General features: G+C 43.9%; 1 protein-coding gene across 8 annotated transcripts in view; it reads right to left on the bottom strand.

Moving 5' to 3' along the window:
• The window catches only part of NEURL1 (neuralized E3 ubiquitin protein ligase 1), a 280,255-nt gene that overhangs the window by 10,070 nt on the left and 252,684 nt on the right, over positions 1-17,501 (bottom strand). For 7 of the 8 annotated variants that reach the window (XM_039481705.1, XM_039481704.1, XM_039481700.1 and 4 more), the window contains one exon: positions 11,753-12,433. In XM_039481705.1, coding sequence (XP_039337639.1) covers positions 11,753-12,433 — 681 coding nt within the window. Of the gene's footprint in view, positions 1-6,337; positions 6,639-11,752; positions 12,434-17,501 lie in introns of those variants that run through there. The other variant, XM_039481707.1, reaches the window with a different exon arrangement.

Raw genomic sequence — 17,501 nt, 5'->3', positions numbered from 1 at the left:
TCCTGTGATGCCTAACATGCTACCACTGTGTAGGAGGATGGTCTTAATGTATGTGCAATGTGCCTCAGGCAGAACGGGACCAGGATTCATCCCCAGATTTGATCCGCTAGTTGGATCATTGGCTTCCCCGGTTTGGGCCGGGTACTGACAGGGAGTGCCATGTAGGGTGACCAGATGTCCCGATTTTATAGGGACAGTCCTGATACTGGGGGCTTTGTCTTATATAGGTGCCAATTACCCCCATCCTGATTTTTCACCCTTGCTGTCTGGTCACCCTAGTGCCATGTGAATGCTGATCCATGGACAGTGAGGGAAGATTACTCAGCACTTGTACAGGGAAAGGGATGTAAATCATTACTGACTCACTATCTCCTTTCCCTGATCACTGGCTACAGCATTATACACCCTTGTATACCTTCAAAGCCTAACCTACAAGCCTCGAATGCACAAGACTCCCTCCAAGTCAGCGGGGTCTGCTCCTGGAAGTCTCACAGAAATGGACTCCACATGCTTAGAACTAACACTGCTTTGAAGAGAAAATAAGTTGGAAAGAAACATTTATGTCGTAGGCTGGTGCTTTCCCTTTTAAATAGGAACAACAACAACAACACACACACACACCCCGCTTTGCTGAAAGAACAGTAGTGATCATGGGACCATCCGTGCTTTGTGGCAGGATCGAACACTGTAAATGCTTTGTGGCAGCACACAACGCCCCTGGCAAACACTAGCTCAGGCGGTTGATTCGGTTTCAGTTGTTTGCATTACCTGCCAATGCTTTTATGAGTGTTAGTCAAGCATCATAAATATAACATTCACCCAAACGGTACAACCTGCAGGGCTGTATTGATCAGGGATGTTCTTAGTCTGCAAACTCAAACTTAGGTCTTCTTTCTCCATATATTGTCAGCAAACCACCATCTCAGTTCAGCCTTATGCTGTCATTATTTATGGGGTTTTTTAATGGGCTCGTACTACCAGGGACTGGCCTGGCCTGCTAAGTTTAGACCTTCCCCAAACAATGTAGTCAATGAATATTCCACCCTGGGTGCCACTTTCTCATCATCTGTGGTAGAAGCAGAAGCTCTTGAAGGAACCGCAACCTTATATGACCTACAGCTATGTCTCCACTGTGCATGTCATTGGCATTTTGACTGCCCTTCCCTCCCATGTGTTACACTTCGGCTGTGTAAAGCACCCATCCAATAAAGACCGGTTAACAACCTTATCGTAACTGTTTCTTCTAGAGGTTTTGTCCAGGTGGATTCCATTTCTAGCATGTAGCACATCATGCCTACAATGGGGGACCTACACACCACAAATAGGAGCCACAGCCAGAAAGACTCAAAGGAGAACTGATGCTTGGCTACAGTTTTAAACCGGGATTTTCAAAGGTGCATAAGAGAGTTTGTTGCCTAACCTCCATCGTAGTCCAATGGAAGTTGGACACCTAACTAGCTTAGATAACTTTAGAAATCCCACCCTTCACTTTTACTTGTTAGGAGCCAGATTTTTCTAAAAAAAGCTCAGCAGCTCCCCTAAACACACACACACACTCTCTCTCTCTCTCTCTTGAAAACTTGGCCATGTGTTTTAGTGCCTAAATAGGAGCTGAGTTCTTTTACAAATCTGGCCCCAGCTGTAGGTTCTCTGGAACAATCTGTTCCTAGGAAGGGTTTGTCCCAGCATATGTGGGTATCTGGACCATTCGAGGGTTATACCATTCATGAAGATAAATGCTAAGCCCCACAAACCTATGCACATGCTTAATCATACATACTGCAAGTAAAAGCAGCAAAGAATCCTGTGGCACCTTATAGACTAACAGACGTTTTGCAGCATGAGCTTTCGTGGGTGAATGCCCACTTTGTCGGATGCAAGTATTCACCCACGAAAGCTCATGCTGCAAAACGTCTGTTAGTCTATAAGGTGCCACAGGATTCTTTGCTGCTTTTACAGATCCAAACTAACACGGCTACCCCTCTGATACTGCAAGTAGTTCCATTGGAGGCCTTGGGGGGGTCTCCTTGTTCTGCATGGTAAAGCCCAGCTGATACCAGGCATCACACCCCTGGAGGCAGCCCTGCAACAGACTTGGGAGGACCAGGGGCCTGTACAATGGGCAACCACAGAGTGGGGGCTGAGCACACTTGCGAAGGCCCAGAGTGCTAGTCATCTCCAGACTAAGATGAGAACCCCCTCAGGAGCTAATTGCAGGTGGGGGGACCCAGAGCACAGGCACACAGGGAGAGAGAAAGGGAGGTGTTGATGGAGAAGCAAGGGCAAGGCTCCCCCGCCAAAAGAACAATATAAATCTGTAACATTTCAGGGGGGTCAGTTCAGCTCTCTCCTTACTGAGCTCCACTGTCTTCCATGACTTCTATGGCACAGGTGGACATAGGGCTTCAGCAAAGCTAATCATCTATGGGCCATGTCTTAATGGACCTGCAGTGACTTCACACACACACACAAAACCAGGTGAACACTGGGTTAGGAAGGGAAATACAACAGAAAGTTCACCTCCTATGGAAGAATTCAGAGCCAAAAAACCTGAGCTGCCAAGAGTTGGGGTTTTGGGATTGTCTAGCTTGATAAACCCTGAAAATCATGTGTCTTGCTCTGTTATGCCAAAGACTATTAACTTCAGAGCTCTCAAGACTAATCTTATATTAATCACCACCTTTCTGTGGCAGAAAGTCCAGCCCTATCCTCATTGCCATAGGAGTGTCATATAAAGGCCGTTTGGCTCAGACACGCCAGTATTGTGAAGGTGGACACTCTTTTCTGAACAAGAAGGAAACAGCCATCAGGTCCAATGCTTGAAAGTTCAGCACTCATCCAGTAGAGATTGGCAGTACTGAGACGGCAGCTGCAGGTGGGGGAAGAACCATCTAATTGCACTGAAAACTTTCCCCTCTTCCTCACTGTTCCTCTGAGTTTCTGTTGTGTATTTCGTTGGGAGAAAAGAAAAACTGGGTGTTATCAGGCGTTTAGTCTATTCTGTCACTCTCGCAAGTAGCCAGAATCATTAACTCATGCCAGTGTTAGTCCAAGATTTATGCAGACTTTATCTTTCATGACAGATGAGCTATAATTCAAAGAGGCTGGTAAATTATCCCATATGCAGTTTATTCAATGCAGACAAGCAAAGGCCTGGTGAGATAAGGGAGATCCATATATCACTGACTATGAACAGCTCATTGAATCCAGGGATATTTTATTATTCTGATGGTGATAAAGACTTAATTTCCATTGTCATGGAGGAATGAGTGCAAAGGGGAAGCATTTACAGCATTATATGGTTTCTGCGCAGGCTGAGTCCCACAGCTGTCACTCGAAGAAGTTCTGTTTGTTTTACTCAGTTGTAATCTACGGGAAGTAGATATGCTCCAAACAGCACTCGTCTAAACTCTCATCCTGAGAGGTGCTGAGTGCCTAGAATTCCCACCGGCTTCAGTGACAGCTGCAGAAGGGTCAACAACACACAGGCTCTGGCTGTGAACAAAGGGGAGTACGACAGAGTGGAACCCCAGCTCCAAAACTTCACGTAACTTGCTACAGCAGATAGTGTCAGGTCCCTGTCCTGTGTCTAACCCACACAGCCAAATTCTGCACACCAGGAAACGCGCTCATTGTATTTGGCTCCTGGAAATAGACATCACGCCACCATGAGCTGTAGGCAGATCAGAACTCAGTCACCCATGCCAGCCAGGAGTGTGTCTGCAGTTCGCCCAGGGGGGATCTGAGAGGCAGGACTCCTCTGTTCTTTCCACTGACATGGCAACTGAATAATACACTACATGTGTCAGCTGAGGGTCTCAGACAGAGGCCTCTCATTATGCCCACTAGCTTTTTTAAAGTAAATGGGAAAACAGAGGCACAGAGCAGTGAAGTGAGTTATCTAAGATCACACAGGCAGTCTGAGGCAGAGGCAAAGAGAGAAGCTAACTCCAAAATCCCTTCCACATCTAAAGCCTTCCTATAGCTCGGCTCCTTCCTCTGTATAAAGGGCATGAATTGATAATGCTACTATGCCTCCAAGGGTGTTGGGTGGGTTAATTAGAGTTTGTAAAGAGTCAGGAGATCTTTGGCTGAAAGGTGCTGTGGATGTGTTCCCTAGCACATCACCAGCACTGATGCGAGAGAAAGACAATGCTGAGGCAAGCCCCAGGCAGTAGCGCTAAGGTTCTGCTCCAATGCATGTTTGCTAAAAAGCCGACTACCCAGTTTTGTAAGATCCGTGCTAGGACAACTTCTCATTATGCTAATTTCACTTTTAAATGAAGGGAAAATGGAAGGTACACAGAGGATGCAATACTCTTGAGAATCTCTTACAAATTAGCATTAGTAATGCCTGCCTAATTCACTGAGAAAAATAAAACCCAGCCTGACGGAAGGGCTTAGCCAACCTAGGCATCTGACACACATTACTTTCTTTCCAAGACGTGTTGAACATTTAAAAAATTTTAGACATACACCAGAAACCCCCCAAAATGCTTCCAAATGGATTCTGCTAAAGCAATAAAGTGTCGTTTGCCCTGCGGTTCACCAGAACTTCAGGCAGTTAAATGCCATAGAATGCAGGGCTGTTAAATCCGTATCTCTTTAATGAGGCCATTTTCCATAGACAAAATAAAAAACATGGGCCATAAAACTCTGGGGCACTCCCTAAGTGAATGCTTGTTAAAGGAAGAGGCCCATTATATGCATTTTTGTGCAGTAATGTTATGCATTTAGCAGTAGGGTATTTTGTAGTATATTTGTTTTAACCCATTGATTACTGGCAGTTTCCAAATGGCCAGAGTGATACAAGACTCCCATGAGTCAGATTCCAAAAGGCAGAGGCCAGGGTAATGTTGCCCTCTGGTGGCTAGATCGCAGGACCTACTACCTCACAGATCTCCTTTATCTCACACGTCAGAGACTCATTTATTTGGTGCTGAAGACACAGGATTCTAGTCCTAGTGCCCCACCTAGGTGTGCGATTTATCCAGCAACTGGACACACGATCTGCCGCACAGAGATGCACAGGCAACTAGTGCGCACACAAATCCTCGTTTAGACACAACTGAGCTGCATGCAAGCTGCAGCAAGTGCAGGTGAATTAAACAGACGGTTGCGCACATATTAGTGGATAGCTGGGGGGATGTTTTCTTGAACAAGTGCTGCGTTGTGGGTTGTTTCTGGGGTCCAAGATGGGGAAAGAGCAGTGGCGGCAGCAGACCAGCAGCAGTGGTACAAGGACCAGTTCCTCAGGAAGGTGGGAAGGACAGACTGGCTAACCATAGCAGGACGGTAGGGGATACAGGCTCAGCTTTGCAGCCCCCTGCAGAGGCAGAGGAGCATCAGGTCAGCCAGCTGCCCCGAAAACCCCAGGAAAGGGAGGGGACAACCTCCCTCTGCCAGAAAATTTGGGAGGGTAGATGCAGAAAATGCATCAAGAAGACAGTGGGTATGGAGGTCCTGGTGAGGAAAGGAGGAGTCTCAGCTAGGGAGTGAGTTCAGTCTCCATAAACCAAGCTGTGCCTTGTGGACCACTACCGGTCTATAAAAAGCTGCTTGGTCACATGGTGCTGGCTTGTCCACCTTGTTTCCAGCTGAAACAGAACCAAAGTGACAGAAAACTAAACGAAAAGCAAAACGGGACAGTGCACATAGCTTTATAAATCAACAGAAGGCAATTGCCATGTGTAAGCAACTGCCATATCTGTCTGCGGGATCTTACTCGATTGCACTTGGGAGGGGATGTGGCTGCATGGAACAAGTTCTCGATTAAGATGTGGACCACATGCAGAAAAGCTTTGGGACCCCATGCCATAACTTATTCAGTCTCTGGCTTCTCTTCTGACACTGCCGATAAGGCTCCCAGTTAGTGCCAATTGTGATTACATTTGTGTGATGGAATACAACTAGCCAACTAATAACTGGCCTGAATCTCAACTCTCCCTTCCCACTGAGCATCCGTCAGACGGTAACAATCCTTAGCCACTAATGGTCTACACCAGATTTAAATTAATGACCTAAAGACTCTGTATGCCATTATCCCTGTCATTCAGTGCCTCACACTGCCTCTTTTACCCATATATTAATGAAGTGCCTGGTTGTTTGTTTTTTAATTACCTACAAGGAAACTTTGATCTCTATGCAAAGTTCACTTCCCCAGGGAAGCTCAAAACCAATTCGTTGCATGGAAGCAATTCATTCTGAGATACAGCAAAGTTAAAAAAAATAATGTACCACCACTTGGCTTCCCAATGAGTTTCTACAGAGACTTACTGCAGCTTATGCTCCTCCAGACATGAGTCATAACTTCCAAAACCTTCTGAGGTCAATCAATTTTACTTTCTAAAATTAATTACAGTGTAAAAGGCAGCCCAGTATATTCAGTCCGGCTCACTTCAGTCTTTCAGGGCTCTTGATAAACCTTTGCCTGATCCAAGACACTTACAAGCAAAAGCTGGGAACAGTAAATCACTGTTGTAATACGCTGGTCGTGTCCACTTTACAAGAACATTAAACCTGAAACAATGAAGTTGCTAAGTTCCAGGTTGTTTTGGTTGCACCATGGGCTGCTTCTTCCTCTTTTAATGGTCTCTCACAATTGAAGCACAGTGTCCTTTCTCTGTTATGAATCTTTCCTGGGTTGGGGTGAGGGTAGAAAGGGGAACATACAACATTAGGTTCCATATATGGTATGCAAAGCCTGTGTTTCATTTCTACTTGGCTACTCAGTCTCCTAGAGATCAGTAACATTCTAGTCCTCTGTTTTGTGAACGCCTCCCTTATACACGACAGAGTCACGGAATTTAAAGTCACACAGGACTATTGTGATAGGCTAGTTTAGCCGCCTGCACAACATAATCCAGAGAATTTCATCCAGAAAATTCATGCACCAAGACCAGTAATTTGTGGTTGAACTAGAGCAAATCTTGGAGGAAGAATCCACCACATCCCCTGATAATCTGCTCCAATGGCTAATTACCCTCACTGTAATTACCCCTATTTCCAGTCTGAATTTGTCTAGCTTCAGTTTCCAGCCATTGGGTTGTCTTATGACTTTGTCTACTACTTTAGAGAGCTTGTACTGCCAGATATCACTTCCCCATGTGGGTACTTATACATTGTGATCCAGGTGCCTTCTACCCCTTCGCTTTGAACTCTGAGCTCCTTACAGCTTTCATTGCACAACCCTGCAGCCTCTCACCCAACTGTGATGGTGCTTGGAGTTTTATTTATTTTCTCCTTGGCTGAAAGATTAATTAATCTTAATTTTCTGTTTTACTACTTCCCCTAGGATGACTTTAGTTCTAGCGAATTGTACTGGATTGAGAAAGACTGAAGACAACACCCCTGTTTATTGCACCAGTCCCTGCAATGGCTTATCTCAGGCCTTGATCTTATAATGAGCTCTGTGCGGGTGCAGCGGTTTCCCCATGTGGAATGGTTTCTATGATACTACAGTACAACTCAACCTTAGCCCAGGAAATAACTCTGGTACCGCTGATACTGGTGGGACAGCTGCCGCTGGTCAATGTTGATGTTGTAAGGGCAATTACAGTCATCGGATGGCAATGACTTTCATTTGTCATCATCCTGGGTCACAGCCAAATGGCTGATCTAGATGGAAAGGCCAGTATCTAGTAATCAGTCTCCTGAGCCATCCAATCCTCTAATTCACCTTTCTTAATTCTTCTAATTGTGCAGTGGTGTTGCCAGTGGCCAGGACTAATTTTATCTGTATTGCAGAAAAAGCAGAAAGGCTGGAGAGGAGAACGAAACACCTTGACTTTCAATTCCCGGCTTTTGGAGTTAATGTCACAGCTCTTTGTTCCTTTAATTCGGTGTGCTGGTGCTTTACTTATTTTAATAAGGGCTTGAGTGATACCCCTAGGAAGAGATTTACATCTGCTTTATAATATTTGCTGCACTAGAATAAGCAACCGTAATGGTGCTTTTTTGCACTATTTGTGTCTTCACTTCTTGTTGTCATAATAGAGTTTTTGCATGTTCCCATTGACTGCCAGAGAAGATGGATATAAATGACATTTCTTACACTGCAGATTCACTATGGCATCATAGAAGCTAGAGATAGGAATACTCTTATTAGGTCATCTAGTTCATCCTCCGGCCTGGACATGATCGATTCAAATGACTGATCCTGTAACTAGAGCATCATGAAGTGACTAGTATTGGTGAGAGTCTGATAACTGCTCTGTATAAACAGCCCAACTGCGTTAAAAACACTGACATTTTATAAACAGTCCAACCTAAGGCTGCGAAGTTACATTTATGGGTTAGGCATGTCTTATAATGTAGGCAGTGCAAATGTCATAACATTGTATTGGATGATGCTAGTTACTGTCTAGCCAGCATTACAATAGATGTACCAGCAGAGGGATCCTTATCCTTCCTTTGGGGACATTAGATTAATGCCAACAACTCCCCTCACTTACACTCCCGTTTAAAAAAATTCTAGCTTGTCCTCTTACAACCGCGTTCAGGAGACAGTTACCGTGTGTGCTCATGATACAGCTGGCAGAACAGGTGATCTGGTATCAAAGTAAACTGTGGCATGGTGGAAGCCTGATGGTTCTATTCTTACCTGTGACTGCCAGGCCAGATGGGACCTTCCTTCTCAAGTACAGTATCATTTAATCCTCTTTATTCCCCACCCAGGTCTCTTTGGCTTGATCTACCATTATCAGAATGATGTGTTAGCTGGAAAAAAAAAAATCTAGCCAGGGTCTCTGTACAGCACGCACAGGAACTGTAATCAAATTGGTTCCCAGTGGCTATTAGAAGATGAATAGTGGTTAAAGCAATAAATGGTAGTGTCACATTTGTTATGCTTGAGCATTTTAATTACAGCAGGATGTTTGTAATAAAAAGTTATGCCTAGGGTTCATAAGTCAATCAGATCACTTACGGTATTTCTTCTCCTATTGCTAATAAGTCACTATAATCAAACCATATCATGAAAGAAAGTCTTGCAGACAGGTAGGCAGGTTCACCCCAAATCATCGTTAAAGGGGGTTATGCCCATTCCCTAAGAGGAGAGTTTAGCCACTAGCTCTTCCAAAAATAATTTGTTTTTTCTGTTTGATGGAGGGATTGTTTTTGTAGTGGGCCTTTAAAAAAGCAAGGGCCATATTTTCAAATTAAGTAATTATCATAGAATCATAGAATATTAGGATTGGAAGAGACCTCAGGAGGCCATCTAGTCCAACCCCCTGCTCAAAGCAAGACCAACACCAACTAAATCATCTAAATTACACTGACAAATCCCATTGATTAGCTATATGCATGTGCAGTCCAGTCATTGTGTGCCCAAAGTAGGCATCTAATTGCAAGCCTAACTTTTTTAAAAATATCTGTTCCTAAAAGTGAAGTAATGCACTGCAGAAAGATTAGATTTCTTACTCTGAAAACTGTCGTGCTTACACTGGGACTCAGATACCCCAGCGAGGAGCACATTCTAAATGCATGATTCACTTGAGATGCAGATATAAACTTGCAAGATCACTGCTATCTAGCCAACCTATCAGAGATTATGATAATCATATTTTCCCTTAAAATACACCTTGAAAGAGTGAAGAGAGATGCAACTTCCCATAGGGACTTCTAGGCACATTGCAGGTCTGCAGTCTGCCAGGGTTCCTAAATTCATATCTGAGCAGGAGGCCTGACAGGAGATTGGAGTGGAAGAGAATGGACAGTAAAAGGAAGTAGGAGACAGTCGGACTGGCTCTGAGGCTTGGTCTATACTACAGAGTTAGGTTGACGTAAGGCAGCTTACGTCGACCTAATTATGTCAGTATACACACTGCCGCCTTGCTCCCACCAATGTAAGTGCCCCACTACACCGACATAACAACTCCACCTCCACGAGAGGTGTAGGGCTTGTGTCGGTGTAGGTCGGGCGAGGCAGTGTCCATGTAGACTTTGCACATACTTACATCGACTGTTGGATTTCTTGTCAATTTCACAGCTCTGCGCTGGAGCCAGGAATGTCATGAACTAGTCATGGCAGTGAACCAGTAGCCAGGCTACCCAGGCTGCAAGTAGCGCACAGTGGGAGTAGTGTCTTTCAACCATTCAGCTTCAAATGGGGATTTGAAAAATTCTTTGGTTGACATCATATACCAGAAGTTTGGAAGAAATTCAGACAAATAACTTTTCAAAGCCAAATGCCTGCACAGCCTTAAACTACTACTTCTCCCTCCATAGCAAAAGTGACACTAATTAGAGGATTTTAATTAACACCGATTTGTAAATCCGTAACAGAGCATTTAACTATTCAGCGTATTGCCATTCTTTTTGTCTAATGTGGTGCAACTTCTAACCTCTGGGTCCAGCACTAAAAGATAGCCTCCCTTTAGCTAAGGCTGAGACTTGAGTGCTTTCCTAGGTCATGTCTACACTTTAAATGCTGCAGCTGTGACACTGTCACACTTCAACGTAGACAATCCCTACAGTGATGGGAGGGGTTAATCCACCTCCCTGACAGGCAGTAGAATTCTTCTGTCAACGTAGATAACTCTGTCTCTTGGGGTCTGGATTTTTCACACCTCTGAGAGATGTAGCTATGCTGATGTACGTTTTCATTGTAGATTAGTCCCTAACTATATATCTTAAATGTACTGTTAGCAAATGAACCCCTTGTTATTTACATATTGGACATAAACTACAAAGGAACTGCTCTCTGAGGCCCAAATCTTGCTCCCACAGACCTCACTGCAAGTTTTGTCACTGACATCAGGAGTACCAGGACTTGGTCCACGTTCAAGGCTAAGATAAAGAAGACAACTTGCACCGGCAAAAATGCTTGTGCTGGCACACAGTAGATATCTGCACACACAAATGTAAGTGTGTACAAAGGTGAGTGCATAAGCATTTTTTGCATGCAGACTTCCACTTCCATGCTTTCAAAATATTTCCTTCAGTGTTTGTTCTACACTTTCTGCCTAGAAACATTCCAGTTAAAGGTATCAGAGGGCTGCCATGTTAGTCTGGATCTGTAAAAAGTGACAAAGAGTCCTGTGGCACCTTATAGACTAACAGAAGTATTGGAGCATAAACTTTCGTGAGTGAATACCCACTTGGTCAGACACATGTTAAAGGGACACTGCTGAGATAAAGATCATCTATTTTAAAAGATTTACTTACCTGCATCACTTACGCTTGCCTAATTAAAACAGAATGGGTTGTAAACATCTCATTGTTTGTTGGATTTCTGCTTTGCACTCAGATGCGAGGATGAAACAGTAGTTCATTTCACTATGGCTTCTTTGCATAATCTAACATGAGGGATTCAGGAGGACTTTCTCTGGTGACTGTTTGGTCTTGTGGTTAATGCATAGGAACAGGCTCTGCCACAGATTTTCTGTGTGACCTAGCAAATCATGACACCTCCTTTTCTCCATATGCAAAAGGATTACACTTCCTTATTTCACCAGGAGATTATGAGGATTCATTTGTTTGTATTTGCAAAGAGCTTGGAGATCTTTATGCGAAAGGTGCTATATAAATGCAAAGTACAGTATTCTAACTCAGTATTCTTGGGTGTAGGTTCACAATACTACAGAGCCCTTTGGGGGTTTTTTGGAGGAGAAGGGAGTTTGGTATAAAACTTTGTGTGTATGTGGCCTAAAGTAAGCTGATCGCCTTCTAATCTTTTCATTCATTTCCCCTCCCCTACAAATCAGACCTCCTCAATATTTTTCACATGAAATTTTAAAATAGACAAACATACCCAACACTCGAATTTGCATAACTGCTCCATGTAAACCAAAGAACATCCAGAGGGGCTGGGAACAGTCCACGCAGACCTGCATGCCGGTGCTGGCACCATTATGACTCAAATGCAGTTCACCTTCCGAATTCACCATAAACCCCAAGATATCTCCACTCTGGAGGGGCACCAAGACTCTACAGACTGCCCAGAATTCCTTCCTGTCAACCAACGACTCTGGGTTATAAGGAAGGTCACTGGGCCTCAGAGTACTAGGGTCACAAGAGGTCACTCCGTATGACAGTGTGCCGGAGCGGGAGGCATTGGATTTGTTAATTTTGACAAAAATTGTTTCATTGATTCTAAGGGGTCTGCTGGTGAAAACCAAAGTCCTCTCTTCCCGGGCATGTTCTAGCCGGGCCACAGTTTGGTCGTCCAGGATTTTGATATGGGCTCCCCTGAGCTGGTGGAAGCGGAGGTCACTTTCGAGCTGGGATGGGAAGAGATGGGAATGCTGAGAATTGAGGGAGTTCTGAGGGATGGGACACATGGTGGCCAGCACATGGAAGTTCTCTTCCTGGAGGTTGAGGTCGCAGAGGCTCACGGAGAGCCGGGTGTCCTCTGTCTCCCTGCGCAGCGAGGGCCGGCGAATTGCAGTGAAAGATCTCGGACGCAGGCAGTCGGGAGGAATAATTTCACTGTCTGTGAAACCAAACGAGAGAGAGAAGGATCACTCAAGAAATTATACAAATATCCAGGATTTTAGGACTCACTGTTGATTTGATTGATAAGTTGAAGGGAGAAGCAGAGAGATTCTGCCTCCAATGAATTTTCCTTAAAAAAAACAAAAAGCAGAAGAGCGTAAAATAAAATATTTTTGCAGTTGTATGCTAGTCCTGTGCTTTCCCCATAGCACCGGCCACCGTAATCATTATATAACTCAACGCAGGTAGACTCAATCAATAGAAAAAACTGACAGAGGGGAACTCCTTGGGGAGGGGAAGCAGAGATACATCATGAATTTATTGATCGATAGCTATAAAGGGTGAGCTTTTATGCCTTGTCCATGTCTATAATCACTTCTCACAAGGGCCATGAAATGAGTAACTAAATAGATATTTGGATTTTAAAACAAAATGCTAGTCTTGTAAATTTCAGTCCTATTTGTTATTTGTTACCACTTGAAATTTAATTAATATTTCTAGCGATAATTAATCGCCAGCCTATCCGTGTTTGCAGAAAGACAGCACAGATGCAGATAATATCACAGCTTAGGAATTTTCTATAAATACAGCACAATCGCTCATTATCTCCAGAACAAATAATTAAAAATCAAACCAGCAGATAAATAACAAAGACAAAAGACGCATATGCCATTGAAATGCAACAGAGAAAAAATAATTACACATTATCCTTTCTGTTACATCTCTCTTGATTCTTCAAAAACTGATCAATTTAATTCCTCTGCTAAACAATGTAACCAGCTGGTTTTAATATCTAAATTACTTCCGTTTGGCACAATCTGAGCCATGTTGCTACCTGTCAATGGTAAAGAGCAATAAATGGAGGGAAAATGTTGAATCAACATAGTTTACAAACCAAAGCCCTGATCCTACCACCCATGCTTAACTTTAGGAACTATGAGTAACTCCTTTCAGGAACTATTCAGTGTGTGTAAAGTTAAGCATGTGTCTAAATCTGTGCAGGATTGAGGCCTTATTATACCAGTTGTGGGCCATACCTGGGAACCCTTCTCTACTTCAATTGGAGCTTTGCCTGATTGTGGCTATAAACCAAGGTCCAAATTATGTGGGCTCAGGATGGTCCACTCTGCGAGTAAAGCCGCTGAATGATTTTTTGTTGACTCAGCCAGAATTCCTCCTTGGGCTCTGCAGGAGCACACACAGGGAGCAGCTCCACCACCATTTGAAAGGGTGCAGCATGAACCTCTCCATTCTCCATGCATAGCCATGGCCCTCTCATCACAACCCCTTCTAGAAGGCTATCATCACCAGCGGCATTAGCTTGGAATAGCGCCTGCGCTCCTCGGTCCAACAGGGACAACTCACTGTGCAGGGTAGCAGGTGGGAGGTAAAGGAAGGCTCCATGTACCCATCCTCCAACGCTGCACACTCACACATTGCTTCTGGCCCCAAGCAAGGGCCTCAAGATTTAGCCCCAAAATAGCCCAGCACTGACATGCAAGGATGAAACAGAGCAACTGCAAAGCAGAATGCAACAACCCCAGATTCTAATTTAGGGCAGGAAGCAAACCTACGTGAAGTCAGAGAAAGAACGTAGGTGAGGAGACAGCAATGAACATTTGATTAGTCAGCATCTCAGAGTTAACACTCTCTTAAGAACATAAGAACGGCCATACTGGGTCAGACCAAAGGTCCATCTAGCCCAGTATCCTGTCTTCTGACAGTGACCAATGCCAGGTGCCCCAGAGGGAATGAACAGAACAGGTAATCATCAAGTGATCCATCCTGTCACCCATTCCCAGCTTCTGGCAAACAGAGGCTAGGGACACCATCCCTGCCCATCCTGGCTAATAGTTATTGATGGACATATCCTCCATGAATTTATCTAGTTCTTTTTTGAACCCTGTTATAGTCTTGGCCTTCACAACATCTTCTGGCAAGGAGTTCCACAGATTGACTGTGCTTACAAAATTTCTCCCTCAGATTATTTATTTTATGACAGCACGTGGCCAGGGCCTTGAGTCCTCTGGAAGATGGCACCCCTGTTAGGATGGCACCCCCTAGCACCTCTCCAGAATACTGCTTCAGTACTCACTCACCAAGGAGAAACGTCATCTCTATTGAATCACTGAGAGCACATCTTGCAGCCTAGGGGTTCTCACCAGTGGTCTCTTAGTCCATTTCAACTCTGCTTATTTTGGGAGATCTAACAAGATCACCCCCACAGGTCGCTGGGGTGCAGTGTAACCTCTTTGGTTTGCTTAAGCTGAATTGCTCCAGTCTCCTCTTTAATAATCTGCAATTTCCAGAGAATGTTGGAATATTCAAAATTAAAAACAGACTATCTGTTTGTATCACGTAATTGATCCTCCTCGTCCTAGGAACAACTCCGAGCCCCAACATTTAATGCAGGAAAAGGAGCAGAACAGGAACTGGTGTTATCCTGGATAATTTAGATAGCAATTGCACTAATGCTTTCTATTATATTGGCTAGTGTTTATGTCATCACTGCCCCTGCTGGATAGAATCAGACTTCTGTCCCTCTTCCAGGCTGGAAACCCACAAAGGAGAAAAAATGAATACTGGCAGCTGATGCAGATTCTTCTGTGTAGGTGAACTGGTAGAGACCTTTGTGCATAGAAACAGAAGGTCCTTTAAATTTCATTCCCCTTAACCACACATGTGCAGCCTAGCTGACAACTCTGATGTGTGGGTAGCTTGCAGTCAAGGTTTCAAAAAGCTTATTTTCCACAAGGATGCTTCACATTTCCCTTCAGCTGCTGGACAAAAAAATTGAATGGAGGTTTAGGGAGAAAGGCTGTCTTGCGGCTGAGACACTGGACAGAGCGAGCAGACCTACATTCTTTTCTGAACTGTTACTAACTTGTTTTTCGGCAAGCAATTCAACCTCGCAGTGGGTGGTTTTCCCCATATAATGTGGCTCATCCATATAATGGCAATAATATTTCTCAACCCCACAGGGTGATTTGTGAGGCTTAATTGTAAAGATTGTTGGACGAAAGGTTTATAGGAGAACAGAGTATTATTAATGCATAGAAGGGATTTGTGAACATCTAGAAGAGTGGATCTTTTAGGGTTGCCAGCCTGATCCTACTGATCTGATTTTTGATCAATCCAAAATGATGCACCAGAATTTTACAATCTCATCATAAGGAAATTAAAATATTGAGATTCATCCTGCATGAATGTAAGTAGTGTGTTGACATGAAGCATGGAACACCACTTATGCAGAAGAATATGTGAGCAGTGGAGTTATGAACAAATAATTCCATCTGATCATTATGGTAAAATCTCAAACAAAAGAGAGGACATTACCACATATCAGAGTGGTAGCCATGTTAGTCTGAATCCACAACAACAAGGAGTCCAGTGGCACCTTAAAGACTAACAGATTTATTTGGGCATAAGCTTTCATGGGTAAGAAACCCACTTCTTCAGATCCTCAAAGGACCCCAAAGAGTTTGGGCAACTGTGCAACTTTATTTAGGGATCCTTGGGTTTTACTACGCTATTGATGTCAATGTAAGTTTTGCCTGAGCAAGGATTGAGGTGACAAAATAAGCAAGGAATTCAGGGTTTGACCCCTACACTGAATGATGATGCTGGATTTCTCAGTTACATCTCTAACAGATATCACTGTTGTTGCTATAGTAGGAAGTGACTGCAGTGTTCTACATGGAAAGGATTTTCCACTCTGCGCTCTTTTTTTCTGGGAGAGAATCTGGGGCACTCTAGGTGTTTTGGGGTTTTTTTTTCAAAATTTGTGGGCCATACAAATCCCTTTTTCTCTTTTCTAGAGGATAAGGGTAAATTATCTGACTGATAAGGGAGCAGGGGATATGGGAGAGAAAAAGGTTTTAGATTGCTTTCACTTCTCTGCTGCAAGTTCTTTCCCTTTAGGGGTTTCACAGACTACAGCGTCACATAAAACGCCAACTGTTTAGCATGTGATACCCTCCCTAGGCAAGAGGCTTCAAAGGATTCCTGCGTCCAATGCAGATGGTTTGGAAGAAAAATGCCCAGGGTTCTGGGTAGCCCCTAGCTTATTTTAATAAAGCTTTAAACCAAGGAGTTGGCTGGGGGAAGTGGAGGGGTTATCAGAATCCTCATTCGAGGCTCTGCACCGCCTACATCTCTGCCTTGGTTTCCGTCTGCATCTCCTCCTCCTCCTTCATGCTCTGCCAGCTCCTGATTTTTCATGCTGTCTGCTGTGGCCTGAAAGAGGCTCCCTGGTCAACCATGATGCCCCAATGACACTCCTCCATCAAGTCTCCCCTAAGAATGCTTTTCTTTGAGCCAGCTTTCCACCACTACTCATCCCTTCATCTACCACCAAACATCCCTCTTCAAAACGACTGGGGGAATGTGGTATCTCAGCTACCTCTGCATGCTGACTGCTGGCAAATGTTGACTTCTTAAGGACACCTCCTGTATATGCATATACAGATGGATGCACATACAACCATGGAGAGAATTATAATCTACAGCACTAACTAATAACCCTACAGCTACAAGACCCAAAAGGCACATATTATTGTCATCATTTATAACATAGTGACTTTGTTATATCCATTCACTCTCTCCACTGTTGATACGTTGTCTATTGTCTACCAAAGAGCTTGATCCTCCAAAGTGAGGGGCACCTGCAGCTCCCACTGACTTCCTGCAGCACCCAGGAACCAACCCACAACTCACGGCATCAAGTGTTTCACCTGCAAGCTTTGGGCACAGGGACCTTCTCCTTTTGACTTGTCTGCAAAGCACTGTGTGCACGTACGGTGCTAGAAATAATACATGATCCCAGTAAATGACCTGCCAATGTGTATTACATGATGTGTATATACTGCAAAAATGATCTAAAGAGGGTCTAATATGAACAAAGGAAATTCAAGTATTAGGACTGGAACAAAATGGTCTCTAAGACATTGGGAATCAGACTCATGGCCTTTGATAAAATCATCATAAAATGAAACTGCTTAATAGGAAACAGGAGTGTAGAGATTGCAAGGTAACAAGGAGAAATTTCATTGTATAGGGATACCACT

Source organism: Mauremys reevesii, linkage group 7, assembly GCF_016161935.1.
Source record: "Mauremys reevesii isolate NIE-2019 linkage group 7, ASM1616193v1, whole genome shotgun sequence".
In the NCBI taxonomy this organism is placed as follows: Eukaryota; Metazoa; Chordata; order Testudines; family Geoemydidae; genus Mauremys; species Mauremys reevesii.
Note: the sequence above shows the minus strand (reverse complement) of the source record. Positions and strands in the feature narration are given on the sequence as shown.